The sequence below is a fragment of the Neolamprologus brichardi genome, chromosome 12, assembly GCF_056152115.1.
Source record: "Neolamprologus brichardi isolate AB-2024 chromosome 12, ASM5615211v1, whole genome shotgun sequence".
Lineage (NCBI taxonomy): Eukaryota > Metazoa > Chordata > Actinopteri > Cichliformes > Cichlidae > Neolamprologus > Neolamprologus brichardi.
The window spans coordinates 28,216,527-28,244,404 of record NC_142115.1 but is presented as its reverse complement, the minus strand read 5'-3'; the positions used below and the strand labels follow the sequence as shown (position 1 = coordinate 28,244,404).

Genomic DNA, 27,878 nt, shown 5'->3' with positions numbered 1-27,878 from the left:
TGAAAGGTGTTATGAACCTGCATATGCATTCTTTCTTCTTCTTCGGATTAATAGCCACGTTTAGGAACCAGTCTTTCACTCTGATGTATGCTTATCATGTGATCTCTTCTCATTCATTATGCATAGCGTGCTATATTATGCCAGAGTTTGTTTTAGTCTGCTCGAAAGCTCGATAACACTGTAGAAAACTGCAGCTGAAGCTGAAAGATGTGTTAAATCAGCGTGAACACCAGTAATCTGGTGGAATGTAAATAAGTACAGGATGTTTTTTTATTCCAGTTGACATGACATTAATATTCCATGCTCGATGCTGCCAGAATTGTCCGCTTCCTTTGAAAAGGACATGCGAGCCAAATGTTTAATGTTACATAATGATTTAATAATCTATAGCTCTCTGTATAGTCCATAATCCTTACTTTGGCGTGTGGCTGTAACGCAGATTAGGATGTGAGAAAATCTATTCATCTTCAGTGTCAGGGGATTATCTGCTATTAAATCATATGTTTCGGAGTGAAAACATAAACATAAATCATCTCTGAAATCTACTTAAAATTCAATAATAATAAAGAAACAAAAAGGCAAATTTAGCGACATTCAGCCTCACAGTGAAAATAGACAACCCATGTGTTTGGTCATGTGACCGCGATGCGTGCGCAAATCGACGTGCGTGACGTAGCGTGGAAGGCTTCGTAACAGTTTCCTCAACCAAACACTCAACTGATATTGTGTGATAAAAACTGGAAGTCTGCCGGTGGAAGAAGGAGCTGTTTGTTGAGAAATACACTCACCAACCTGGCGACCCTCGTCTTCTGAAACAACCGGAGACTCTGCTGCACGGAAAGTTGGTTCAGTGGCGAAGAAGGCGGCTACATTCTGCCTGTAAACCCTCCGAAAAGGGCTGGTTTTTATTTTGCTTTGACTGTCGAAAGGCGGGGGATACGAAGCGACGTACGGTGAAAATCCGTAACATTTTCGACTCACTGAAGAAAACAGAAAACAAAAAACGGAATTGCTACAGAGCCAGTTCGTGCTGCTGTGACTGGTCAGCGATAGTACATGGATTATCTGGTAAGTACGTGAAATGAAATGCCGTGGGGTTCCTTGTGCCAATAAGAGACCGCTTTGAACGTTTGTTTTCCTGGCAGTTGGGCTCCCAATGAAGCTGTTGGTGTCACGCAGGTGTGTGACCTTTTAACAGCCAGGTGTTTGTTACTATTAACTAATTTTGTGTTTAACTATAGGCGTGGTGACATGTGTTGTTTTATGCTAATGTCAGGTTTCTGCTGTAGCCTCTAGGTTTTGCCTGGTAGCTGTTTCTAGCTGTTCGACACAAGTCTAGCCATCTAGCTACACTCTTCAGGTGTTTGCAATGTGCCACGAAGCTGCTATGCTCCACAAAACTCGCTGCTGCTGGGGGTAAAGCTGCACTATGTTGGACTTGGAGTCAAGCTGTCACTTGAAGTGACAGTTTGTCACTGGGTTGAGAAATTAGTTCCCCTGCACACTTTTAATATCTGTTATTTAAAAACAAAAAGAAGAAATTTATTTCAATCCGGACTAGTGCACCAGCTTTAAACCGTGAGATTATGTTTTTTGGGTCTTTGCCCACATTGTAGGAATGGGATGGGTGCTGTTGAAACAGTGCAACAATGGAGAGGAAGCTGTAACTGAAGGCTTTCCCTGGGAATTTATGAAGCCGGAGGAAAAAGTGTACACAAACAATGTGCTGTCATCTCACATGGGGGACATGACAGTGTGAAATGCAAAGGAACTTGCCCACCCAGTGTTATCAGCTTGTTTATAGTGGGCCTCCCAAGATGTGACCGAAGAGGAACTTTGAACTTTGGCTTCGCTGGGACATTTCTTGAGCAAAGATGACAAAGTCTTATCCAGCAGCTGCCACCAGAACAGCTGTACTGTTAATGCCTACCTTGCTTGTGGCTTCTGTGACACACTTTTAGTTTACTTGGGTTATACTGTAAACTCTGTTAGATGGTAATGGAAAGTTCTTGGTATCAAAGGGTGAAGGTACAGTTGTCAAAAATAGCAATGTGTTATGAAATTAATGTAATCTAGCTTGCCTTAGCCTCCTTTGTTTTTCTGATGTAAGGTTTTTTTCTGCAAATAAGCATTTTTTTTAAGTGCTGTTTAATGTACTAAAGCTTAAAATACACTTTTTTAAAATCAAATGTGCAGACTCCTCTGAAGTCAGGTAACACAGACTCCTTGCCTCAGTTATATGAGGACCAGTCATCCTTGTATGTGTAGTAATCCCCTCAAAATGACCATTTTGAGCCAACAAAAACCCAGCAGGTGCTTCACAGACATGACAGCATTTACAATGATTTCAGATCATTTTGTAACAACTGCACGGAAAACAGTCTGCCATATATTCTCCTCATCATAAAGCACAAAGTAAAATTACCTCTATGTACATATTGACAGGAATGTAAATACTTTCCAGCTTACGTGCTTGAAGGATTTAAGATTTGGTGTGACAAATAGTTTTGTGCAGAAAGCACAGCTGTAACTGTGGGCTGTTGGAGCTGAGTGCTTGGCTGTCCTCTGAGGTCAGGCACTCAATAGGCGCAGGGCCTCCTTTCCTGCTGTGCAACACTGGAGACCTGGCACAAGCCTAGGCCAGAACTGCGCCTCTTTTGCTTTCCTATATTAATTTGAATGTGTTGCTAAACTTTTAATAAGTTATTCTAGTCTTGCTTCCTGTTCGGGCTTTTTGGTAAGGTTTTGCATCAGGTTTTGTGTACAGCGGTAGCACAAATAGGAATGGAAGCTGACAGTTACTGCACATTGCTGGGAAATAACTGTGGTTTGAGCTTTGACAGTAGTTGAGATGTGGTGTATTCAGTTGGGAGCTGGAGCACGTTGAAGAGGCTGTACTTCTGCAAGGTCAGCATTGTGTTTTAAAAAAAAGGCCACACTGACCTGCTGCATCCACGTAGGAATTTGGTGCTAGTTGTTGCCATGACGCAGTCTTACCATGGTACACTTGTAATGTTTGGCAGTGCCTTTGGTTTGATTGTACAGCATATGTCTTTAATTACTTTAATTACTGTCTTCCCCATGTGATGTTTTTGTGTAATATATGTATGGTCGGAGGGTACGATGGCGCCGCCATTGCGTGCAATAGATCGGCAGCCTTATGAAATTTCCCCTTGTGGGACTAATAAAGTATATCAAATCAAATCAAATCAAATCAAAATTGAGAATTTCATGCACAAGTTGGAGTTTATTTTGGATTTTCTCTAATCCACACATGTTTAAAAAGTATACATGCACTCTCAAATAAATTTGTGTCCCCACTAATATTTGGTTAAATGTCCCTTAGCAAGTTGTACCTTAACCAGAGGCTTTTGTGGCATAATTCTAGATGTATATTTAATCACTCTTCTTGGCACATTCGATAGAGTTCATTTAAATCTAGGACCCCCCCCCCCCCCCCCCCCCCCCCAAAAAAAAAATAAAAAATAAAAAAATAATTAAAGTGCATAATTAAAATCCTAACATTACCGTGACATTCATTCCCACGATGAGTGTGTGGAGAGTTTTGACCACAGCTGTCTGTGAAAACACAAACATGGCAGTACTGTTAGTTGGCTAATTTCTATAGCTCACACAAGAACATATAGGGTTATTTATAATGGTATTCTAGCAGACATGACCTTTTTAAATAGAAATTTGCTTATTATAGTGTAAGGCTTTATGTATTATTCATATAAGAAATATTTTATCCCAAAAGTTGGAAAATTGCTGTGTTACATCAGCCAGCACATTAAATACAACTTTTAACAACAAAGCTAAAAAAAAATGTTTTCTAAAAAAAAAAAAAACTCAAATAAAGTATATTGGCTCCAAAAAAATAAATGTATAATAAGGCAAAGTAGCTCAAAAAAGGGTTTAATGGAGAAAACTCTTAATATAACGAACTAGGGAATAATACAGAAAAATCAAAATATGTGTTGTGAGGTAAGAATTATTTTTCTGTATTTGTCCTTGTGACAGTGGGTCTGAGAGAGCACTCATTCGTCTCATTTATGGGTGTGGTGAGATTTACAGCTTACACATTTTCCCCCAGTCTTACACAATATTTGCCTTTTGTGATGACGTATTTACTTCCTGTACACGAATGAATAAACCCTCATGGACTGACCTTCTGGTGAAAACTTTGCTGTGTACTTAAACATTGACGTAAATATTGACGTTGTTTAATGTCAAACAACCAGCACTTTAAAAAAAAAAAATTAAGTTATGCAAAGACTCTGTGACAGTGACTGCCAGACATTCATCCAATATTTTATCCTTTCATATATGTAATGTTGTTAATGTTATGTTGTTGAGCTGATATGATTGTGACACAATTGGATTTAAAAAAAAATAAAATAAAATCAAAAATCTGTAAATTAATTGTGATGGTTGTCGTTAAACAGTTGTTGTTTACCATCCTTATCAAATGGAAAGCCTTGATGCTTGAGTCATACAGTCCTGATCAAAAGTTTAAGATCACTTGAAAAATGGTTAAAAAAAGTCATATTTTGCATGTTTTGGTTAACAGCGTGCCAAGTAGAGCTTCAATGTGAAGCAAGAAAAAATGGGAGTGAGAAAAAACATTTTTGAGCATGCAGTTTATTGAAAACAATGCTTGAACTGAAACAGGCTGTTTTATAGCCTTCAAACGTTTAAGACCACATGCCTTTAAAAGGCCAAATTTGTGCAAAAATGTGGATTCATAGTCATTTTCTGTCAGGTAGTCGCACTGTCATGACTTTCTGATGGCAAAGGCAAAGAAAGTTCCCTTTTTGAACATAGTTGGGCTGTTAAACTGCATAAGCGGGGTCTCTCGCTCTGCGCCGTCACTGCTGAGGTGGGATGCAGTAAGACAGTCATTTTGATTATTTTTTTTTTTTAATGATCCTGAAGGTTATGGAACAAAAAAAGTCAAGTGGAAGACACCCAAAATTTTTTACCAGCACTGAGCCAGAGGATGCACTTGGCTATCCGTCAAGACATTGGACGTTCCTTGACCCTTAATTTGGGTGCCAAATTGCAGCCCCATAACCGTCAGACGGCATCTGAGACTGAAGGGCTTCAAAAACAAAAAACGTCTTCAAAGGCCTCGTCTCTTTAAACATCACAGAACTGATCGTTTGGCCTTTACAAGAGAGCACCAAACATGCGACATTGAAAGGTGGAAGAAAGTTTTATTCTCTGATGAAAACATTTTTTTACCTTGATGGTCCTGATGGTTTCCAATGCTACTAGCACGACAAGCAGATCCCACCTGAGATGTTTTCTACGCGCCACATTGGAAGGGGCGCCATAACGGTGGGGTGCTTTTTCCTTCAGTGAAACAATGGAGCTTCAAGAGGTGCAGGGGCATCAAACCGAACGGCTGTTGGCTATGTCCAGATATTGCAGAGAGCATCCCTAATGACTGAGGGCCCTCGTCTGTGTGGTAACGACTGAGTCTTTCAACAGGACAAGGCTACAGTACATAATGCCCGCAGGACAAGGGACTTCTTCCAGGAGAATCACATCACTCTTTAGGACCATCCTGCATATTCCCCTGATCTAAATCCAATTGAGAACCTTTGGGGATGATGGCAAGGGAAGTTTACAAAAATGGACAACAGTTCCAGACAGTAGATGCCTTTTGTGCGGCAGTTTTCACCACATGGAGAAATGTTACCACTCACCTCATGGAAATGTTTGCATCAAGCATGCCGCAACAAATTTTTGAAGTGATCAACAATAACAGTGGAGCTACTTATTACTGAGTTCATGTTTGGAACTTTGATTTCTGTTTTGGGGGGGTTTACGGGTTTTTTGGAGGTGTGGTCTTAAACTTTTGATCAGCTGTAAAACAGCCTGTTTCAGTTTAAGCGTTGTTTTCAATAAACCACATGCTCAAAAACCTGTTTTGTCTCACTCCTGTTTCTTCTTGTTGCATGTTGAAGCTCTACTTGGAACCTTGTTCTAAAATATGTTTGTATGTTTGTTTGTTTTTTTGTTTTTTTCCCCAAGTGGTCTTACACTTTTGATCGGGACTGTATTTGGTTCTTACCATAATTAGAAAGTAACACAAAGTAAAACTTAAGGCCTTAGTGTAGTATTTGCAGTTTGTAAAACTAAACTACTTATGAGATGGGCACAGTGGCATGGAAAAGTTTCTACGAATACTACGAATAAAAATGTTAAGGTTGGGGCGCCCTACACTTGAACTGGCAAGTCTCATACAGCTTGAAAAGAGATTTTGTAAATCAGCTAAGAAGCTCTCTGTTTGTTTTTAAATGGATTTTTGCCCAATCTTCATGGAAAAGACTTCAAGTTATGTGAAACCTTCAGGCTATCTTAGATGCACTCCTCTTTAGAGGCCTGTCTATATACTTCTGATAATATTTAGGTCAGGGGACTGTGGGGGCCATGACAAAACTTTAAGCCACTTATGATGTGTTTAAGATCATTATCCCGCTTTATAAAACATACTGTTGTGATGTTTGCTTCCATAGTTAGCTGGTATCAAACCGAATACATTCTTCCAACTACCAGTAAAACATTGTCTGTACTACTAGCTGCAACACAAGCTTAAACTGTAATCGATTGTAAGCTCACTCTCTAATCTCGCCCTTAAAAGTTGAAGTGTTCTTATTTCAGCCACTAAATTCTGTTTTAATTTCATCAGTGCATAGGAATTACTTCCTGTATGCATCAGTCTTGTGTAAATGTTAATTTCCACCCTTTAATGCTTAATTTTGCAGTGAGATGCCTTCTACTTAATGGGTATACATGACATTATATATAATATAAAGTCATGTATAATATTGTATTTATAAAGCTTTGAAATGTTCATGCATTTGCCTTTCCTTGTGTAAATTCATTTCTTAATGTCTCACAGTTTATTAAGAGTTACCTGCAGGGTACTTTTTCCATTCATTTTTCATTCAAAAATTCTGTGAGAATTTTTTCTACTTGCTTTTTACCTTTTGGAGATCACTTCATCTTATGCTTAGAAATTTTGAGCAAACTTTTGCATTTTACTGTTAATACACTAAAGGATTTATTGAAGGACTAAACACCTGTATCCATGTTTTGTTCGCAGTCCAACCCACTGCCATTATCTTTCCCTGACAAGTTACTATTTGACATGCATAGCCACAACTGCAACCTGGTGAGTGAGCCAGTCAGTAGGGAAATGGTGTGTGTGCATGTGACATGGACATTAACTTTTATTTTTCTTGTATTAAAGGTCTAGGGAGTAATGGATATGACAGAAACAACCGCATTATACTGCTGACACAACAGGCTCTTTGCAAGCATGTGCACAAACAGCATGCTAACGCAAAGCTAGTAAAGAACGCGAGTAATGATAACTGAGTGGATGCCATCCCTAGCCTAGCAGTCAGAATCTAAACTTCCACAGGCTTGTAGCATTGTAGCCTCCATTTCTAACTGTGTGTGTCAATTTTGCTTTGTGTCGTTGGCTTTTCAAACAAATGCTAAAATAAAAATCAATTGTACATCCTTCAAAGGATAGGGACTTCTGTCTGTGTGTCTGACTGAAGCATAAGGTTTATATTCTGTGATGGTCATAAACAAGAAAGTAATGTTTAACTGTGTAACTGATTACTTTCTATGGGGAGTAATGAAGTAAAATGCTGCATTACTTTTAGGAAAGTTAATGTATAATATGTTAATTTTTGGTCTGGAATAAAGTATCGATACGATTATATATGATATTTCTTGTCACATGTTGGGTAGATAGGAGGGAGAGCAGGTCATCTGTTAATTGGAAGGTTGGTGGTTTGATCCCGGGCTGCTTCAGTTCAGGCCAAGATACCAACCCTAAGTTGCTTTCCAATGCATCAGTTGGAATATAAATGTGTTTAAATGTTAGATAGAAAGCACTTCTCCAGAGAAAAAGTGCTTGTATGAATGGGTGTGAATGAGGCATGTTATATAAAGTGCTGTATAAGTATCAGCCCATTTAGATGTTTTTGTAAACTTTTCCAGAGTTATAATGACTCCTCCAAGTCACTGAAGTTAACTAACCTGCAGTGAAGAACACGAAACTCACAAATGCAGGCTTAAGGGAAAGCTATACTTCCTGTTCACTGTATTGTGATACCATGGATCACATGAGATGTCTTCTGATGATTGCTATCGTTACACTGAAAGCATTTTGGTACATGATCCCACTAGCTTACAGGAATTAAAAGCTCAAATGATGCCTTGGGTGTTTTGGAGATTTCACGAGGGTACAACAGGCAACATTTTTTAATAAAACATTTAAAATAGCCATGCTTTTGTTGACGCAGTCAGCATTAGGATCATACCTTTATGAAAATATATTGAAGCCTGCATGTGTTTTGGCTCAGAAGAGCTCCTTTCCAAGGGCACACAGCAGGCTGTGGCAGATTGACATCTCACAGCTGAAGCACAGAGGAAAGAGAACTGATGGGAAGTTGTTGGCAGAATGAATATATCTTGTTGGCATATGTGACACAAGGCTGATGTTTTGTCCCCTGTCTGACCGTGTTACACACCTCACTGGCGCTGGCAAAGATCTGTGCCAAGTATTTTTTTTCTTTTCTTTTCTTTTCCAGAGGCAAACAAAAACGACCTATTGTATCCAGATAAGAAAACTCAAAATGTTTCAGTAGGGTATATGCTTTTTTATTGTTCGGTCGATATTAGACTAATCATTTACTTGAGCCAACAAGTTTTGAGTCAGGTTTCACTTGGAGGGTTTAAGTTTGGTTACGGTGTTCACTGATCGTAAACCTGCATGTTTTTTGTCCTTCCCATCTGCTGTTTAGCTCATTGTGTTATGGAGAGGACCACTGATCAGTATCTTGGAATGGATCAAGATCAGTGTTGCTGTTAAGATAATGGGTCATAATCCAATACTGGCACTTTGACTTGCTTTTTTATCTTGACATCCACTGATATGTTGTCTTGATTTCCACTTCCTTTACTCTGTCTCAGTCCATAAATGATATCATAGCGTTGGGTACGACGAAACATTTCTTTACTGGGGAAAATACGCTCCTGGATTAAGGAAATGCAAATGAGTTTGTTGTTTGATTTATACTCATTTTACTTGAAAAATAAATAAATGGCTTGGTCTATCAAACCATTAAATACATGTAGCTTTATTACCAAGATTTCGATTGTACAGTTCATCTTACTGACCTACAATCATCGGATAAAGTGCTTTACAATGGGCCATCATAGACTGTCATATAACTAATCCCAATACAGAAGGTGGTGTCTGCTATAAAAACTATGACATGCATATGATTTGAATATACTGTATTCAACAAGATTTTGATTTATTTATTTAGCACTTTTTGAAAGTGACTTTTTGAAACACTTTACAAAAAAATCAGATTTCTGATCTAAAGTTGCACCGTTGCTTTGGTTTTTAAATTAATGAAGAAAAAGAACATTGTAATTTGAGAACAACTAGATGAAAAGTTGTTTTGTTGACTTTGGGATTGTTTGTAGGCTTAAAAAAAAATCCATAACAAAATCAACCTCTGAAATTGATTCTTTTTGTACAATAACTTCATGTTATGAAGCCGTGCAAAATTTTACCTTGAAAGTAAGATTTTTTTCGTTTGTTTGTTTGAATGGTAGGACCTTGAAGTACAGATGTGGGTCACTCTTAAATTTGACAGCATCTTTTATTTTTTCCAGAATTTGTGAGCCCTCCTAACCTCGTAGCCATGTTACATTTTCAGGGCAGAAAAACATTTCTTTCTGTTGAAAGAAATCCAATCTAAGCAGGTTTACTCCAAATGCCACAGTCTAATGCCAGAATCTTTTCCTCAGCAGAATTATTTATCTATAATCCCTTTTACACGTCAAAATGAAAGGATATATCATCGTTTTGCTTGAAAAACTGCACCAGCTTATGGTTGTGAAATGGTGAAAAAACACTGGTGCTCACTCTGCTGCTTCACAATATGAACTTTGCATGATTTGACAGGTATGCTAAAATGATTGTGCTAAGAATCAGATGATTTTTGAGAAGGTCAGGTGGAAACTGTTTTCAGATTTTGTTGACTTTAAATGGAATGACCCAGAAATTCTCAGATTATATAAATCAGTGTTTGTGCCCGAGATGCACTAAAGAGCATGGCAAAAATTTCTATTCATAACTGCAGAAAAAACATTATATGTAATAATTGGAATTACAGTTTTGATTGTCACTTTTAAGTGTAACACTTGCAATTTTATACTTGGCAATAAGTTCCCCAGACATGACCTTTCTTCATTCCTATATCAGATACTTTCACTCAATACAATAACTGTTCTTGCCCATAACTGTTCCTGCCTCCTCCTGGTGAAATTATTCATCATGTAGCGTATTGAATTAATATTGAGCATTTTATATTTTAACTACAAATTTGTGTCAGATGATAGTGGCAGCAGCTAGAACTAGACTGCCGAGCTGACCAAAGCAAGCAATTTGAAGATGACTCACAGTTAACAGACTTCCAACAAAACGTTCCACAACAATGATTGAAATCCCCACGACCGCTGCAGACTCAAGTGGTCGATCCTTTTATCCTCCTCCATGCATGGAAAGCAATATATTCTCCTCTCCATAAAGCTGTGCGTACAGTATGGCCATAGTGTGTGGGTGTGTAATGGTGACTAATCCAATTTGCAGTCTTATTCTGGATCCCTAGTTGTCAGAGAGTCCTTAATCTCTGTGGAGAGAGAGAGAGATCCTCACAAACTAATCTTAAGCTTGTGTCAGTCTGCTGATCCTTGTGGTAATAGTTTTTTTTTTCTTTCTATGAATGAATGTAGGGAGTAAACACTGGACAACCGTCAGTCTTGCTCATCTGCAGTCTTTCAAAACTCAATCTCAAGTGTTAAAAAAAGAATTGAACTGTGGCTTTGGGCTGCTGAACGTGACACGGTGAAGAACGGGACTCATGGTGTTGACCTGGCACCGCTCAGCTATCCCTGATCCTCCTCCACCCATTCACTTACTCCAGAGGCTTGGGTTGTTTGTTGCCGCGGGTTACACTTGTTGTTGAGCGCAATGTCGGAGCACATGCAGCTGTCCCTTGCCTTGTGCAGGATTGGGCTTTACACGGTAAGAAGATGCAAACATGCTGGTATTTGTTTGCTGGAGAACAGGAGGGATGCAGTCTGTGTGTTTATGTGTTAGATTGAACACTACTAGTTTTAGTATGCTTTTAATCTTTCCTTGCAGTGCTTTACGGTTGGTTGATCACTGAATATAGAGTGTGCTCTAATGTGTATGTTGGCATAATATTAAGCTGGAAAAGGTGGATGCAAGCAAAAAGACAGATTATTGTCTCTTTTCTACCTGAGCTCCTAGCAACTGGCTTCAGGCAGTCTTAAGTGCATCATAGTTTTAAACGAATCCATCTATATTATTCAAATAGTGATAACTGCCAAATTTGTTTTTGAGTTTCTACTGCCATGTGACTTGTAAGAGAGAAATTGGTTAACATAAATAGACAAATAGACGTATTTTTAGAAGCACTGCAGTATTTGGTACATGTTTTGAAATAGTTGTATTTTAACAGCAGCTGATGACTCACATTGCATTTTGTCTGCTCCTCTGTTACTCTCTCACCAGCTGGTAAATCGTTTTCAATGAACATAAACAGAAAGGCTGATTCTGAAATAAGTGTTTAACAGTAAGCGTTTGTTTGATTAAAACGTTGTGCCTCATCGTTGACTCATCATTGACTCATCGTTTCAGCCATTCTTAAATCAAATGAGTGGGAATAAGCAGATGGGTATTAGGTGTATTGGAATTAAAGTAATAGACCTTGTAAATTAAAATAGTAGCAACTGTTGCTGGTAATACTTTTTTTTTTTTTTTTTTAAATTGTGTTATTTTTATTTTTTATTGCTGTTTGACTGGCTTTTAATGTTTTTTTTTTTTTTCTGTCAGTTTGCTTAATCCTTGAGGCACCATCAACATCCAAACAACAATAACAATGCTGCTGGGCTCTTAAATCTCTAGTTATATTAAGTGGTGCAAATTGTCAGTTGTACTCCTAGTTGTTCCTGTAACACAGATTATGAAAAGTTTTTATTATATTATTGACTGAGTGGGTTGGGACTAACAAAGGGAAATCTGTAGCAAAATGACGTTAACTGCTGTTTTTTTTCCCCACACAGATTTAGCTACATGTAAATTAAATATTTCATTAAATAATGCCACTTGCAATATATTTTATTTGCGAAGTAATTGGAGGAATGTAATCAGCTGCCGCCTCAGTAAAGCTCTGTTCTCATATAAAGCGTTTATCTCATCACAAATCACTTTGCAGCTGATTGTTAGATAAGCTGTACTTATCTCAAAATTTGAGCATTTACTGGGTCGCAGCAATCAAAACATTAAATATAACCCATAACAAAATAGCCTAAATATAGTAGCTCAGTAAAAATGATGCAATATGAAATAAAGAAAGCGCTCAGTTAGGTTAAAAAAATGGCCAATAACAAAGAGGAGTTACATAAAAAAACAAAAATCATGAAATAGTGTAAATTAGTTGAATAAAGTTCTTAGAGCTTAATAAATAAAAGACTATCTGGATGGGTGGATGAATAAACCACTAGGAAAATAAATACAGGTATTGTAGTGTGACAAGGAAAGATTTCTTGGATCTAACCAAGATCATGAACCACCCTGCACACGACCCCCACAGCCACCATGCTTCAGTCCCTGTTCTGCTCTGGAGCCTTGGAGAATTGAGCATAGCAGCTCCAAAGCCAGAATTGAACAGACGTAGCTTTCAGGTCAGAAAAACAAAGCCATTTTGGAGGCGCTTCAAACCTGCATTCTGTGACAAATCCACTAGGTGGCAAAAGCTAAGTCCTGTCGAAGTCTTTGGGGAAATTGTGTCTGTTTCTGTCTTTTGGGTCATTCTGAGTCTAAATCTGTGTAAAGTGTAAATCTGTCATATTGTGCTTTAAAAAGGATGATTATCAGTGGTATGGTCATTGGCTAATGATTAGTGATTGCTAAGCTGTGAGCAGTCAGACCTGCCCTTTCTTGTCATATCTACTTTTTAGAAACCAAGAGGGAGATAATGAAAACACTGATCTCGAGGCTTCAAAGTGCAACTTAAGAAACCAGTGATTGATGTCTCAATAGCTACGTACTCGTCTTATACTGTCTATGAGCGGCACATGAACTTGTCCAAGTAAAATCGAGCTGTAAGCAAGGTTGAACTGAGGTTAAACTATTGTTCTGGGTCGCAGGGTTTATGTGTTGGGTTGTATCTCCTTGGGAAAGTTAGTCCGATGATCCCCTTCCTCTGTCAACACCGCTGTCCTGCTTTGTACCTGAACTTGAACCTGCTGTTGCTGTCAGCGGGGCGATTATGTTGAACCAAAATGTTATAGTTAGGCCAACAAAAAAGCGAAGAAGCTGACTCCAAGTCACATAATGTGGGAAGATAACAAATTAGAGCAGCTGCACTTTAATAAGAAATGTACTCATATTTCATTAACCCAATCTTAATGGAAAATGAGCAGTACTAACACATCTCACACAAAAAAGAAAAAAACACATTTATGTAGTAGGCTTAGCAATTCTACACACAGTAAGTTTGTTCGTGCCATCATGGATACTCGGAGCATGTTGTTTGACAAAATTTGTTAATATAGCCCCATCTGCCTTGGTCTATGGGGGCTGTGTGGTGGGACAGGAAAAACTGACTCCTTGAACTTTGTGTGGGTGTGTGTGTGTGTGTGTCTGTGTGTTGATAAAGGAATAATAAAGCATGTAGAATTATTTTGATTAGGGATACAGTTGTTCTGTCTTCTCGTTTTTTCTTTTCTTTTCTTTTTTGCATCCATAGCTGATAAGCTGATAAGAGACGGCTGATGTGAAATGCTACTAATAGAGTTGACAGTGCATTATGTTATTGTAAATGCAATAAATGCTCCTCAACAAGTATTACATCTATCCAATGTCCTCATAGCTTCTGCTGTCTCTCACTAAACACGAGAGGTAAAAAGAGAGGGAGAGAAGCCCACAGTCATCATCTGATCTTTTCAGTCTTGTCAAAGAGGTCGTTGGCATGGCAGGCATGAAATACCTCCAAACTGCTGACCCTTTGCTGTTCTCTTCCTCCATGCTATGCTAGGTCTCCCACTGGCATCTTGTGCACAACTGCTGATGTGTGAGCAGTTAAAAGAGAATAACCGAGAATTTCACAGAATCAGCATGTTGTCACTGATACCTGATTCATCTATTTGAGAACAGGTTTAGACTGATATCATCCAGCTATCAGCTCACGCCTTCCTTATCTCGAGTTACCTGTTTCTTTTCAATTGGACACATTTTCACTGAAACCTCTGTGCTGAGTCACTCTATGTCCATCTGCTTATTCAGTCAAACTTTTCCAATACAAACCATGTATCTATTCTGTTTTTATTACAGCAGTGCAGGTAGATGTTGGTTAGGTTCTCTGTAGCAGCAGGTGCCCTGGGATATTAGTATGTGGCCACGTGCTATGGGTACCATAGCTACTGCTCTTTGGACCCTTAACCATTAAGGGTCTAAGTGATCGCATTAGTCACTTCGTGGCTAACTCATTATGTTTTTAATGGAGTGGAAAAGTGTTTCTCATACATGCTGCTTCTAATTTTCAGACCCAGGTCACACTATTTAGATCAAGATGCTCAAGACTGCTTTGAGCTTAATTTGGAAAGAAAGGCTAGAGAGTGTGCACAAGATAATGGCAGCTTTACACCCAAGGTGGCCCATATAAGAAACCTGAAGCAGCATACTAATTCTTTCACATTAATGCAGGACTCACTGAACCAAAGTCAGAAAATAAGTCTTTTTATTGGATAGTAGTGAAAACTGTTTAAGGTGCTGTGTAAGAGATTCTTTGTAAGACGCAGTAGATGCGTTCAATTGTTCAGAATCAAAGTAAATAACCTTATAAAGGCACACTAAATATCAGAAAAACATCACTAATTGAAGAGGGGTTTCTCTTAAACTTTACTGATTTGTGCAGCTGTCACCACACTGGTAACACATGCATCGATTTTCATCTAAAGAGGAAATTTTTTTTTTTTTTTAGTATTTTTCCCATAAACCAAAAGTACTTTTCTTATGGTAATATCATTTAAGTTATCTGCTTTGTTTTTTATGCACAGCAGCACATTGGCTCAGTAGACAGCACATGCACATCATAGAAAGAAGGTTTTAGGTTTAAACCCTCCTGGGATCTTTTCTGTATGGCGTTTCTATTTTTCTTATATTTGCTTGGGTGCTCTGGTTTGCTTGACACAGTCAAAAGGCATCCACATTAGGCTGGCGTTTCAAAATTGGCTGAAAGTGAGGATGTGAGTTAGATTCATCATCATTAAAAATGATTGAAAATGTTGTTGTTGTGTTTTTTAAATTCTTCCTTTTCCTACCTCTGTACTTAGATGTACTTTCTTTTGCATCCTTTGTCTTCTGGCTTTTTGTTGGTTCAATGCTGATAGGTTGATTTGGCAAGGGTAAACAGCATTATTTCTTTTTTTCCACAAGGCTATATTATTGTAAGTAGGTGAAGGGACACACAATGAATAAACCTAAGCATAGAGTTGGTGCTTTTCTATGTAACATTTAGTCTCCAAATTTATTTTGAAGAGCAGATTTTAGGGGGAAAAATAATTCCCGTCTTGCAGGAAATCCCAATTCACATCTTTGAAGTTATGTTTATAGTCCTAGAGAAAAAGTCATCCTGTTTTCTGGAAGACATATTTTAAGCTCTCTTATCTTGAGATACCTTATTTTTGGATGTAATCAACTTGTGCAGCAGTTAACATAATCTCATAACATATTTTTTCATGTTTTGTTTTTTGAATTTATTTGAATTGTGTCAGAGTGAATGAGAAACTTTTAAAAGTTGCTTTGACCTTTTTAGAATTCATTGCAATACGTTTCAGGATTAACAAAACAAAACAATTTCTTGAAATGTGTATTGTGTCATATGCCAGACAGATTTATTTTACCATAAATAAACCTTTCTTAACACAGGGTGTTTGCAGTGTAAATTTCCATACTGCTTCCGTCCTTTTAAAAAGGCAGGATGGGAGCAGCTATTGCCCCAGACTGGGCCACGAATACACTTTAAAATAACCACAGTATCTACTGGTCACTCCCCAACGATCAAGTACCATTTCCTAAAAACGGTCTGCCAGTCCTTATTAGTTTGTTTTGTTTTTGTCAAGGACGTTTTGGGCAGGAGTTTGGCTGTACATGTTTGAGAAACAACAAAGAAAAACTTCCTGTATGAGATGTATTGGCTGACAGAGCAGGGCGATGCCGCATTCGGCCTTTGTGTACCATGTGCATCAGGAACTAGGAAAATTTCTCACATTCACAGGCTCACATTCCTTTTGAAGTGGTTCAGGAATGTTTTGAATATTGTTTGTTTGTTTGTTTTTTAAACATAATTTAAAAAGAGTAAAAAGAAATAGCAGTTCCACAAAAGTAAAATTATAGCCCTCCACCTCACTGGCAACACCCTAAAATGGATAAGTGGAAGAAAATGGGTGGATGTAATATTAGTTCACACAATTGGATAAAAAGCGCTCGTCATAAAGTCTGATAACATGCAGCTAAAGTATGTTTATTTGAATTACTAAATTATTTATTCTCATGTATCTGTTTTTCTTCACCACATAAATCTGTTCTGTTGGCCTATATTTGCAGAAGCCTCCCTTACATCGCCCTTGAATCTGAAAACACTCCCCGTGGGCTTTTTGTTAAGGGACGCCTTAAAGCGTCTTTCTGTTACACAATAGTCTTTGTCCACCTCACATGACAAGGACCCATCTTTAGCCCCAGCTCAGACCCTAAAGCACATATTGTAATATGCTTATCCGCAAGACATTGTAATACACGAATGGGTTGCAAATTCCTAATCCAAGCCAGAAGGGCTCTTTCTCTTCTATCATTTTTTTTTTCTAGTATGCATCATTGTTACTCCATAGAGCAAGTGAACTCAAGAATCTCTACATGCAGACTGTAAATTCAACGGGACATATTTTTCTTAATCCTTCCACAGCTGGAGTAATTTGTGTTTTGTCTAATTTAGTGGAACAATTTAGTTTAGCTACAGGGTGTTTTTGGTAGTGATGTATTTGTCTAAGTTTATGCATTGCTTTATTTATTTTGTTTTGTTTCCTTCCCCCCCCATTTTTTCCCCCAAGTCAATCATACTGACTGATGATGTTGATGATGGTGTTATGGCATTTTTAGTCACTCAGTGCATTACTAGGTCAATACATTGAGTTTTTTTACCTTTAATTTGCAACAGGTCTGCATGTGTCATTCATAGTTCGGCTCGTGATTGACTAAGATGTGCCATCTCAAACTGGATGCAAATCTAGTCCACTCCTTTCCATCAGTTGGATTAAGCGTGCCATAGTTGTATCCCTGCCACCCACTTCTGGTGCTTCCATTTATAGCTGTGTTGTTTTCCAAATGCTTTGTGGCTTTTCAATACAAGGGATTTATTTAGAAGACATTAACTTAGATTTTTGCTCAGTCTTTTTTACAGAGACTTCAGGTACCTTCACAATGCGAGAAGACGTTTCACCGTTATTATCAGCATCAGTCTGTGGAATCTCTGTGGGATTCCTTATAATGAAAATTGCGCTCCATTTACTATTTCTGACGACTCTTTTATTGCAGCAGCAGCTTATACGGGACATCTCTCCTTGAGCAATGAAATCAGTTACTGCTATACCACAAAAGTGAAATTAGGTCATCGTTTTGCCAACCCCACAGTTGTTGCTGAGGGGCTTCTGTATTGTTCGCTATCAAGTCTGTGAAATGAAGATATTAGACAACACTTGTAACAAACAAATGTTGTGTCCACTGAAGCCTTATCGGCCTCAGATGTAATCCTCTTTTATATGAGTGATGAAAGCGGCACAATCCCATAAAAAGGGGTTTCCTGTTCCAATTTTTTTTTCTTTGAGGACAGATATTTCTGTCCTCATGTGGAGGAAGTGTCAAGTGATTTTGGTAGCTGTGTCTTTTTTTTTTTTTCTTTTTTTTTTTGTCTATGTGGGCATACACATACACATATGCAAAAACCCACATTTGATCATTTGTAAAGACAGAAAGCTTCCCTCTATAGGTAAAAATCTTAAAAATAAACTCTGGACTGACAGCTGAAATATTCACACAGTGATCCGGAGGGACAGCCTGCTCCTTGGCTGCATCTTAGGACATTCATGCTGACTAAGGCCAAAATAAATCTGTAGCACACATGGTTTTCAAAACTGGTAACAAACCAAATTTGGACATATTGAGATGTTTTTCTGTTTTGATGTAATTTCAAAAGAATTAATGAAAGGAAAAAACATGCTTTATTTCTTCAAACATTGCAGTAAAAAACTGTTTACCCATTTTAAGAGGAAAAAAATGGAACTAAATACATGTACGGTGTTTGGGATGGGTCTTTAGGTCATTCAAATGTAATGCTAGTGGAACCCACTATGTGACCACAACACATTTCAGCGGATCTCAAATCATCCTATGGTTTTGTGCTGGTGAAACAATGCTGCAGTTACAATGCTGCAGATCCAGGATCCATTCTTTGGTCACACGGGTATCTGAACTGTACAAGATCTGTGCACTTTTTCACCAAGCTTTATGCTTCCCACCCGTGATGTGAAAAAGAGGTAAAGGACTCTTGTCTGGACATGCTGTTTGTTTGTATGAGCTGCTGAGTTGAAGAAAGGGTAATGGCGCCCTCTATTGCTATTGAGCAGACATTGCTGTGGTTGACAAAGACTATCCAGGGATCTGCTTTTGGACAGTCCCCCTCTCTCTCGTAGACATTCTTTAAAACGCACTGCATATGATCAGGACACTTTACTAAAGTTCAGGTCAAGTTGGGTTATAGCTTGACTTGCACGTCTCTCTGAACTCACAATACAAATAATTTATTGGTCTTTGTTTTTGCACTACCACATGATAAAAGGACAGCCTTTGTAGTAACTACTTTGCTGTTACAAAAAGAGTAATCTATTGCCTCTTTTTACTCAGTGTTGGCACATGTGATAGTTATAACTTATGTTTTTTTTTTTGTTGTTTTTTTTTTGTGGTGTTATGTTTTGTTGCGTTTTATTGTAAGAAAATGGCAGTTAACAGTTCAGTGGTCAAACCCACATTGCTGCTTTTCCGGAGACTAATGTTCCAAAGCTGTTTCACATAGCGAGGTGGTTTGCAAAGTTAACACAGCATTTTATAGTGAGGTATTGAAACAGAATAGTACAGCTTAATGAAGACTAACTGCAACAACATGAAAACCTCAGAAGATAATGACTTAAAAACAAGTCTATAAAAGTCTGCCTTTGATTAAAAGGAATGCTCTGCTGTTTTCTGTAGGAAACTCTCAAAGACAGCTGAGACAGAGACATTCTAACTCACTTAATTTTTCAGGTCTCATTGCAAAAGTACTGTTTGTGTCCATTCATGCATTTTGTCACTTTTATTCATGACAGCTAGCATGGTTTATGTTGACTAATGTATTTTAATAGGATGCCTATTTTGTGTCCTCTTTCCTGTTGGAGTGTTTAACAGGGATGTATCCCCCTGGCAACCAAGAAATTAGATCCATAAAAGAAGTGGCTACTGTTGTTAACCTAAATCACCAGCCTCTGCAGCCTCCAGCTGTGAATGTTGTTGCCCTTTAAAAGTGAAACAAAAATACCCATTTGTGTATGTGGGCATAAATCATAGTAAGGGTGGAATATTTGTGTCCATGAATATGACAAATTGGGGAACTGGAGATTCTGATGATGTCACTGTACTGCTATGAGATACAGTTTGAAGGTGATTACTAAACACTGAACTGTAAGACTGAAAATTAGCTTGAAACTTCATTAACTGTGAACCAGAGCTAACAAAAAAAAGCTTGAAGACTTTTTACCCAATCCTTATAGACTTCCACAACCTGGTGTATGAAGCATAAAACCGGCAAGTTTAACAAGTTGCATTGCTTGAAGAGTCATTTTCAAAGCTTCTTCATGGAAATCATGTCAAATGCTGCTTTGGAGCCATAATGTCTACTTGTGCTTGCTCTACTTGGTCTGTGTAACTGCCTAATGATGCATAAATATGAGCCCACTGTGAGGAGTCTCGTCATGATATTTTAGTTTTTTAGGTTGAACATTTTTCCTTTAAATGTAAGTAGAGGAAATCAGTATTGTTTTTATGAGACTTCCCAAATATCTTTAAAAAGACTGGATCAACTCTTCACAGAAATCTTCAGGAATATAGTTTTGCACAACACAAATCATTTTCACCTGTCAAAAAGGATTTCTTGTGGGAAAATTGTGAAATATCCCAATAGACACAAGTCGACTCATGAATAGCAGCATCTCAGCGTATATTTCAACCTTGTTTTTGGAAGCTGCTGCTGCTTTGTTATCCAGAATAGGATTTTCCTTCTTTTTTGAATTCTTTTTTTCTTTTTTTTAAACAATAAGTTAACTGATTTGACTTTAGCTCTTTAAATGTGTCTACAAATTCAATAGGAATGCATTAATGTGTTAATAATAGAAATCACAGAACATGCTTATATTTGAAAAACTACTTATATTGCTTGACAAACAAATTATTTACTTTAAGCCAACCAACCTACAAATAAAATAAATATACAGTCAGAATGAGAACTATATTTAGAGAATTGTGTTCCTGTTGACCTGAAATACAATTTAAATGTTCTTTGCCTTATATCTGTTGAAATCTGAGAGTAAGTAAAGTTGATTAATATAGTGTCTTTGACAGACACCCAAGAGAGAGTCGGCCATTGCTTTTGAAATTGCACGTTTTGATGGGTTTGTACAAAAGTGACACGTTGCTGTTGTTGTTGTTGTTTTTGTTTTTTAATATATTATTTAAACACACAAAAAATCTGTTAAATTCATTTGAGACTCACGATTCAATTCATAAAATTTTACTGCTGTGTCCTCTGGGTGGAGCCATGCAGTCACTCTTGTATTAGCTCAATTGCAGATTTACTACTATTGAGTTTGTTATGGTAATTTCCCCTGATGCTATTATTTTTGAATATGAAATACACTACATCCTACTTTATCATTAAATAGACACACAAGCATGAGTTTCTTAGTAGCTCATTTGCTATTACCTGAATTTATACTAATAATAATATGGAAAGCAAAGGACAGGTTATTAAAGTAGTATTTAAAGGGGGACCTGGGGTTATTAAACTTATTCTTTTGATTAATATTTTACATAAAACACTTGACTTTGATTTCCTTGAAGAGAAAATTGGTTTTAAGAGGATACATGGAAAACCTCTGGGCTGCTGAGGGCAAACTGAGAGGGTCACTTTTTTGTGGTGTTTTTGGCAAGATGTAACAGCATGCGAAACCACACCAAAGACGTGTATTATTCAAGAAGTTTCATCTATTACACACACTGTCTTTTGTTCTTATTTATTTATTGTGTGCAATCGTTTTCACTCATTTAAATCAGAAGTGAAAAGTTCCAAAAACACTCTTTCATGACCTGTTGGATGTATTTGCCAAGACTCTACTCAAACCATTACCCATGCTTTGTGTGTGTGGGTGTGTGTGTGTGTGTGTGTGTGGGTGGGTAGATGTTTTTTTTCTTTTTTAATGTTTTCCTTTCCTGTTAATGTGTTCCTTTCCATCTTAAGCCCCTTTCACACTGGACTTAAAACCCACTAACACTCAATAACATCTGGCTTTTGTCTTCGAGGAAAGGGTACACTTATCTTTCATTCTCTGGTTAAGTGACTCCGCTGTAGTTGCGTGTATGTATTAGCTGCAGCTCTGATCGGAGGTGATGGAAATTTCCTCTTTCCCAGTGTGACGCTGTGGCACATTTTAAGTTTCACCTCCATCTGTAGTTTCGGAGACTCCTGTGTCTTTTTCGTGACAATGTCATATGTTCTGTCTGCATTTGAAAAGACTGAAGTGAAAGAAGTGTGTTTACATTTGTTTATGGGGCATTTTTGACAACAAATGTGTCACGCTAGATAAAGAAAAGTATTAAAATCTGCTTCCTTGCACTCAGTTTTCTGAAGACTTTACAAAAGCGAGCACTTGAAGAGGTAGATGACCTGACCTGGGAAATGATTTAATAATCTCTTCAAGATTATTTAGCATCTACAGTCTGAAATCTATTCCCATGCCGTTCAAAATTAGAAACACCTTGAATTCCTCCTATCTTTCCTGTGGCAGGTTAACATAAGGTGATTTCTTTCAAGTCGGACCCTTTAGATCTTTGCAGTATTTTCTGACATGCTGATGTTTTCCCTGTCCTTTGTCATACACATTCATCCAAAATTGTTAGGTTGGATGTTCTCTCTTCTGGGGGCCAGTCTCAGGAAGGGCTTAGGCTACCTTTGAATCAGGTTGCACTGTGCACTGTCATACGCAGGCCTGTGATGGATCGTGGCACAGTTGGCCTCTGACTGTTCTTTCCTGCCTTTGACTAAGTAAACGTTTCCCTCTGTGCACAGTCATTTATGAAAGCTTCTTTGCGCAATACTTCCATACGCACAACATCTGTCCATCAGCCTTGGCTTTTAGTGTGTGTCTGTGTGTGTGTGTGTCTTTCCCTTCTTCCGGTAAAGTCTGATTTTATTAGTAATGCTGAAACATTCTTGATCAAAGCAAGATGTTGCACAGTCTTTTAACTGGCTTTGCTTTTATAAAATTATTTATTAGCCATTTACCAGGGGCAATTCTTCAACGATTGCTCACAATTTAGTTGCAAGGAAAAAGATTCTCATTTGTCTGATTAACCCAATTACTAGACTTGTCGATAAAAGCAGAGAAAATCTTTGAGCCTAAATATGATGACTGCTTATCAAGGTGACCCCAGACTTGACGTTGCACTCTAAGCGTGCAGAGGACTGGATGAACAGAAAGTAACTCAAGCATATAGAGGGTCCTGATTTTGTTTAATCACTATGTGTACTGTGTGTCAGCAAAGTAACTTATTTTTTTTTTAACTTGTGTGGCATTGACAATTTTTAGTCATCCAGTAGGTGTCAGGATAATGCAGAGCAAATATAAGCTGAAAACAAGACTTGGTGAAGAAGTTCACATACAGTTAACCCTCCATTTACCGAGCGACTAATATATTTAACAGTCTCACAAAAGTGTTGATGCGTGAAACTGTTTATTTGTGTGAGGAATAATGTTAGCTTCATGCACCAAGTTTTTACTCTGTACTTGGAGATGATGAGAACGGGCTTGTATGACGTTGTTTTCTGTTTTGTTTTTTTTGTTTTGTTTTGTTTTTTTGGGGGAGTTTTTGCCCCCTTTGAAGTAGGACAGACATGTGGAGTCTATTGGCTTAAGTCAAATGCTCCCTGTGTGGGATTTTAGTTATACAGTTTGCATAGTGGTAGCCCACACACATGTGCGCACACGCACACATGTGCACGCAGAGACACATTTCCCTCAGCTCAGCCCTTAGATTTTCTATCTTAATGTTTCTTCATGCTGTTACACCTGTAGAAAGTATCAGCTGCACATGTTTAGGGGTGTTGATGATTTTGTACTCTAGCACTTTGGATTTGAAATTAAATGGTGACTGTATAGTAAGTAAAATGTTGACGATTAGCCTCATTTTAAAGCGGATTAAGGTTTATGTCCTTGTGCCATATTAGCTGGTTTTGATATAACCCCCTTGTATTAGGGGATCTAAAATCACTGGGCAAATGAAACATAAAGCCATTATATTAAATGTTTTGTTGCCCTAGTGATGAACCTCTAGGCCTGTTGTGCAGCCGTCTTTATTTATTTATTTATTTTCTTGTTGAAAGAGCTCTTTATTTTCAGTTTCTCCAGCAAGTGAAAAACATGATCGGTTCATCTGAGGTCAGGCACCTAACTGGACTAATCAAACATGCTTCAGTTTGCTCGTTAAAAACGAATAATGGGGAGGGGGGGGGGGTGTTACTAGGAACAAAACAAGGCTGTAACATAATAGCTTAGTCTCCAGATCACTGTCCTGATTCACTGTCTTTAAAGTTGGACAAATCCATTTTAATTTGCTATTTTATTTTAAATCGATTGTGCTATATTCCACCAAAATGATCACAGCATGAATGCATACCACTCAGTTAAGTGGCAATGAATTGCGCAGACCCTTCCTGTCTCCTGGCCCATGCTCGGTCCTTTTGGCTCACCTTTTGGAAGTTTTATATATGGATTCGCTGTATGACATCTTTACATTGGACCAAGCACGTGTTTAGCAACAATTTTGGAACTGGCTGTGTAAGCAAGCCACCGGATGAGCCAAATGAAAGCCAGTAATGCAATCATCATTGCTCAACTTGGCGTTGAAATATCTACCATGATTCAGGAATAGACTGCTGTGGGGTTATGGGGTTCTTGCAAGATATTCTTTCCTGTATATGACACCTGTATCACATGGTGAAAGAACAGAGACGTGCTCCCAGAGCTTCACTTGGTGGATTTGGACCAGTGTGGCTTACAGTCTGTTTTTGATTTACTATCACACAATCACTCTGAGACTGCTGTTTTTGAGAAGTTTTCTTTGCTGGGGAAAAAAAGCAAAGGCAAACAAAATAACAAACAAGAGACCGGTTCCAAAAGGAACTGTGGTGTTTGAACAGTTTTCAGTTCACAACGGAGGCCGTTTCATCTAGCCACCCTTTTAAACCCCCCAAAGACCATATCTCTCCACAATTAGTGGGAGGTGAACGGGTTTAGATGGAGGCTTCAGGGGGAGCTGGTTACAATTGGCGCCCATAACAATCCCCCTACAATGAAGTGGAGCCACTCAAATGGCTGATAAACAATGTACATGAAGCAAACAGCAGGCAGTGATGGATCCATTTGTGAGGGAGATGGACACAAACTAGCAGTGATGGGATGACAAGAAGTAGGTAGATGTGGACTGGAAGTTTTTTAGCCCGGGCCTACAAAGAATCCGCCAGTCACAACTGAGGGGCCCGAAGCGTGTGACTATTAATTACTGATGGCTTCCCACCATTTGAAAATCAGGGGGCCGCAGACATCAGATGTGTGGAAGGGGCCTGTCATTACCATCACAGAAACAATGCTCGAATTTGGCTGTCATGCATTTTTGCCTAATTGACTGTTTTGATGCAGTTTTTTTTTTCCCCATTTTGTTTCTGAGGGAGCATGGATGCCACCCCCCACTCACTAGCCTTGATGAGGAGAACTTGGTGGGCTTTCAGCTTCACCCAGCAAGAACCTTCCGGAGGTCCTTTGATGGCAAGAAAAGCCACTGGAGACCTCAGGGGCCTCATTGGCCTCCATTTATATATCAGCACATAACACTGCATTTTTGATTCCTGACAAGAAATGAGTGAGGAGGAAAAGTAACGTGTGAATGGCATACTGTGTGTACGTGAACGTATGTGCTATATGAAGTATGTGTGTCTGCAGGGTGGTGCTTTTATTTTGTGTGTGTGTGTGAGGCTGCAATGAAAGGGGGAGCCCAGGGACCCACAAACCACATGAGGGGTCCCCTAATTTGCATAATTAACTGTTGACACTAACTGTGCTTAATGAAGGCCTATTGAAGTCATTGACCCTTTTACACAGCCAGCCCCTGGGAATGAGACAGAAGCTTCTCCGGCAAAGGTTAAAACAATGTGTCTGGTTAACGTCCGACAAACGTGCCGAAACGCCCCGAACTCTTATAGATTCACTCGCTGGATAAGGTTACGGCATAGAATGACCTGTGATTTGAAATACCTCCAGATGGTTGGCTTTGGCGTCTCATCTCATGTAGTTTTCTTAATTTTATCCTTTTAAAATTTGTTTTCAGTAAATATTTGCACATGTTCAGGAATCACTGCCTTATAGGCCTTTGCCACACTTGACGGATGGCATCAAACGGTCACTGAGCATCATTTCATTCATTGTTTCTTTCACAAATATTCAGGGCTGATTACCGTTCTTACGTCTTCATCTGCTCATTTGTACTAACAATTATACGGCTGTTTTCTTTTTTCCTCTTATTGTCAAGACTATAAGCAAAGAAATTCTGAGCATCCAGACATTTAACTAGTTATATTTTTATTTTATTTTATTTCCAAGGACATGCCCAAGCGACCTCAACAATTTCATAGTCAGTATATTTATGGGAAACTTGATGTGTTTGGGTTTCTCACGTCTGTTATCACTATCCAGGAGGACGACAAGCTGTGTGAAATTAGTGATAAGCCACTCTTTCTTTCAATCTTTGTATGTTAACCCCGTTTGTTTCTAAAATAAGGAAAATGGATTGGATTATTTGTTTAGTCTTTTATGTTTTCACTATGGCTCAGGTTTCTTTTTTAGTACTGTCTTGTGTACCAATTGGACAAATTGTTCATGTGTGACTCATAATTAAAATAAAATAAAATCAAAATTAGAGAAGATTCATAATAGCAAATGTTCAGGTATTAAATTGCCTGAATCGTATGCTTACAGGCTTTTTAGCATAATGTTGTCATTCCTTTGTATAACCTTGTAAAGTGTATGATTCACAACTTCTCTTCATAAAAACCTATAAAAAACCCTTTGAAAATAAATAATAAATAAATAAATAAGAGCATCTTAAACAGTTAATTTTTTCCTATAAATACCACTTCTTGTGTGAGCTGTGCCAGTTAAACACACCTCAGCGGTGATGAAGTAAGAGAGAAGAGTTGTACAGAATGAAAGCTTGGCTCTCTTACTTCTAAAACCATAGATAAAATCAGTTAGCATGAGCTTTGTTGCTTCTATTAATAGGAAGGATGTAGAAGGGAATCACAGGTGCATTGACATTTTACATCAGAAATGACATTGTACACTACTACAGTTTTTTCTTATAGTATTTGCAGTATATAAAATGTCCTATTTTTTTTCCTAATGATGCTTTATCTTGAGGTTATGCAAGGAAAAAGGAACCCAAGAAAGCCTGGCCATTTTTCATTGTGTATAAGACCGAATGGGATTTTGTGGTCAGCTTGTACCTACTTTGAGGTGGTCAGAGATACATGTAATTGTATAGTATATTGTGTATGCTTATGTGTCATGTCAGAATTTTGGCTGTAATGTGTAGTTCAACAAGATGTCTTAACCAAACCCAGACAGAATCAAAGGGATTGTACTTGCTTTCTGACGCCTCACTGCCTTTCACTATATTGCCATGTGCAAAAGTTTTTGTTGTTGGGCAACACTTACTTGGATAAATGGAAACTGCAAACTTCTCAGTTTGTCACTGCTTTTAAGACCTGTTCTGCTGACATGTGTGAGTTGTAAGCTCTGTCGAGCACACACGCTCAATCTGGATGCAAGATATGAAAGAGGTCTTCCAGATCTGTGACAACATGAAGTATGGTTTTCACAGATGTTAGGTTTCCACATAAATTTAATGATGTTAGTGTCTTCATTTTTTGCAGTACTCATCATTCATGATCCTTATCTCGGTGGAAATATTCTGTTTTCTCTTTGGCATCACTGCTAGTGCCACACCTAGGGTTGTGATCCGATAGCGCTTCCCATTTGGATTCTGTTCCTGTTCAACACGGTACAGAGAGTTGTCTTACAAACCACACATTTTGTAATAACTTTACTGAAACTCTCTGTCCAAGTCCCCGAATGAACTCTGTCAAAGATTGTTTGCGAGTGAAAGGGCACATCGCTGCACGTCCTACAGTGGAGTTTAACAAGAAGGAATTACCACAGCTTAAAGTTCCATTGATCAGCTTCCTATTTTCAACTTCTTAATCATGTCAACATTTCGCATCATCTGCCGATCCACTTAAGTTTGGGCTGTAGGTTGTAAACAAGAATTAAACTAAATA

At 38.2% G+C, this 27,878-nt stretch overlaps 1 protein-coding gene across 6 annotated transcripts in view; it reads left to right on the top strand.

Annotated features, from left to right (window-relative positions):
* The first annotated feature begins 671 nt into the window (after window positions 1-671).
* LOC102792470 (ADP-ribosylation factor-like protein 15) overlaps window positions 672-27,878 on the top strand; it is a 95,118-nt gene continuing 67,911 nt past the window's right edge. For 3 of the 6 annotated variants that reach the window (XR_015719858.1, XR_015719857.1, XM_006789986.3), the window contains exon 1: window positions 10,450-11,128. Coding sequence is in view for 4 of the 6 variants with exons in the window: in XM_006789986.3 (XP_006790049.2) it covers window positions 11,075-11,128 (54 nt within the window). In the remaining 2 variants the exon portion in view is untranslated. Of the gene's footprint in view, window positions 1,069-10,447; window positions 11,129-27,878 lie in introns of those variants that run through there. The other 3 variants (XM_035907266.2, XM_087849285.1, XM_006789987.3) reach the window with 2 other exon arrangements.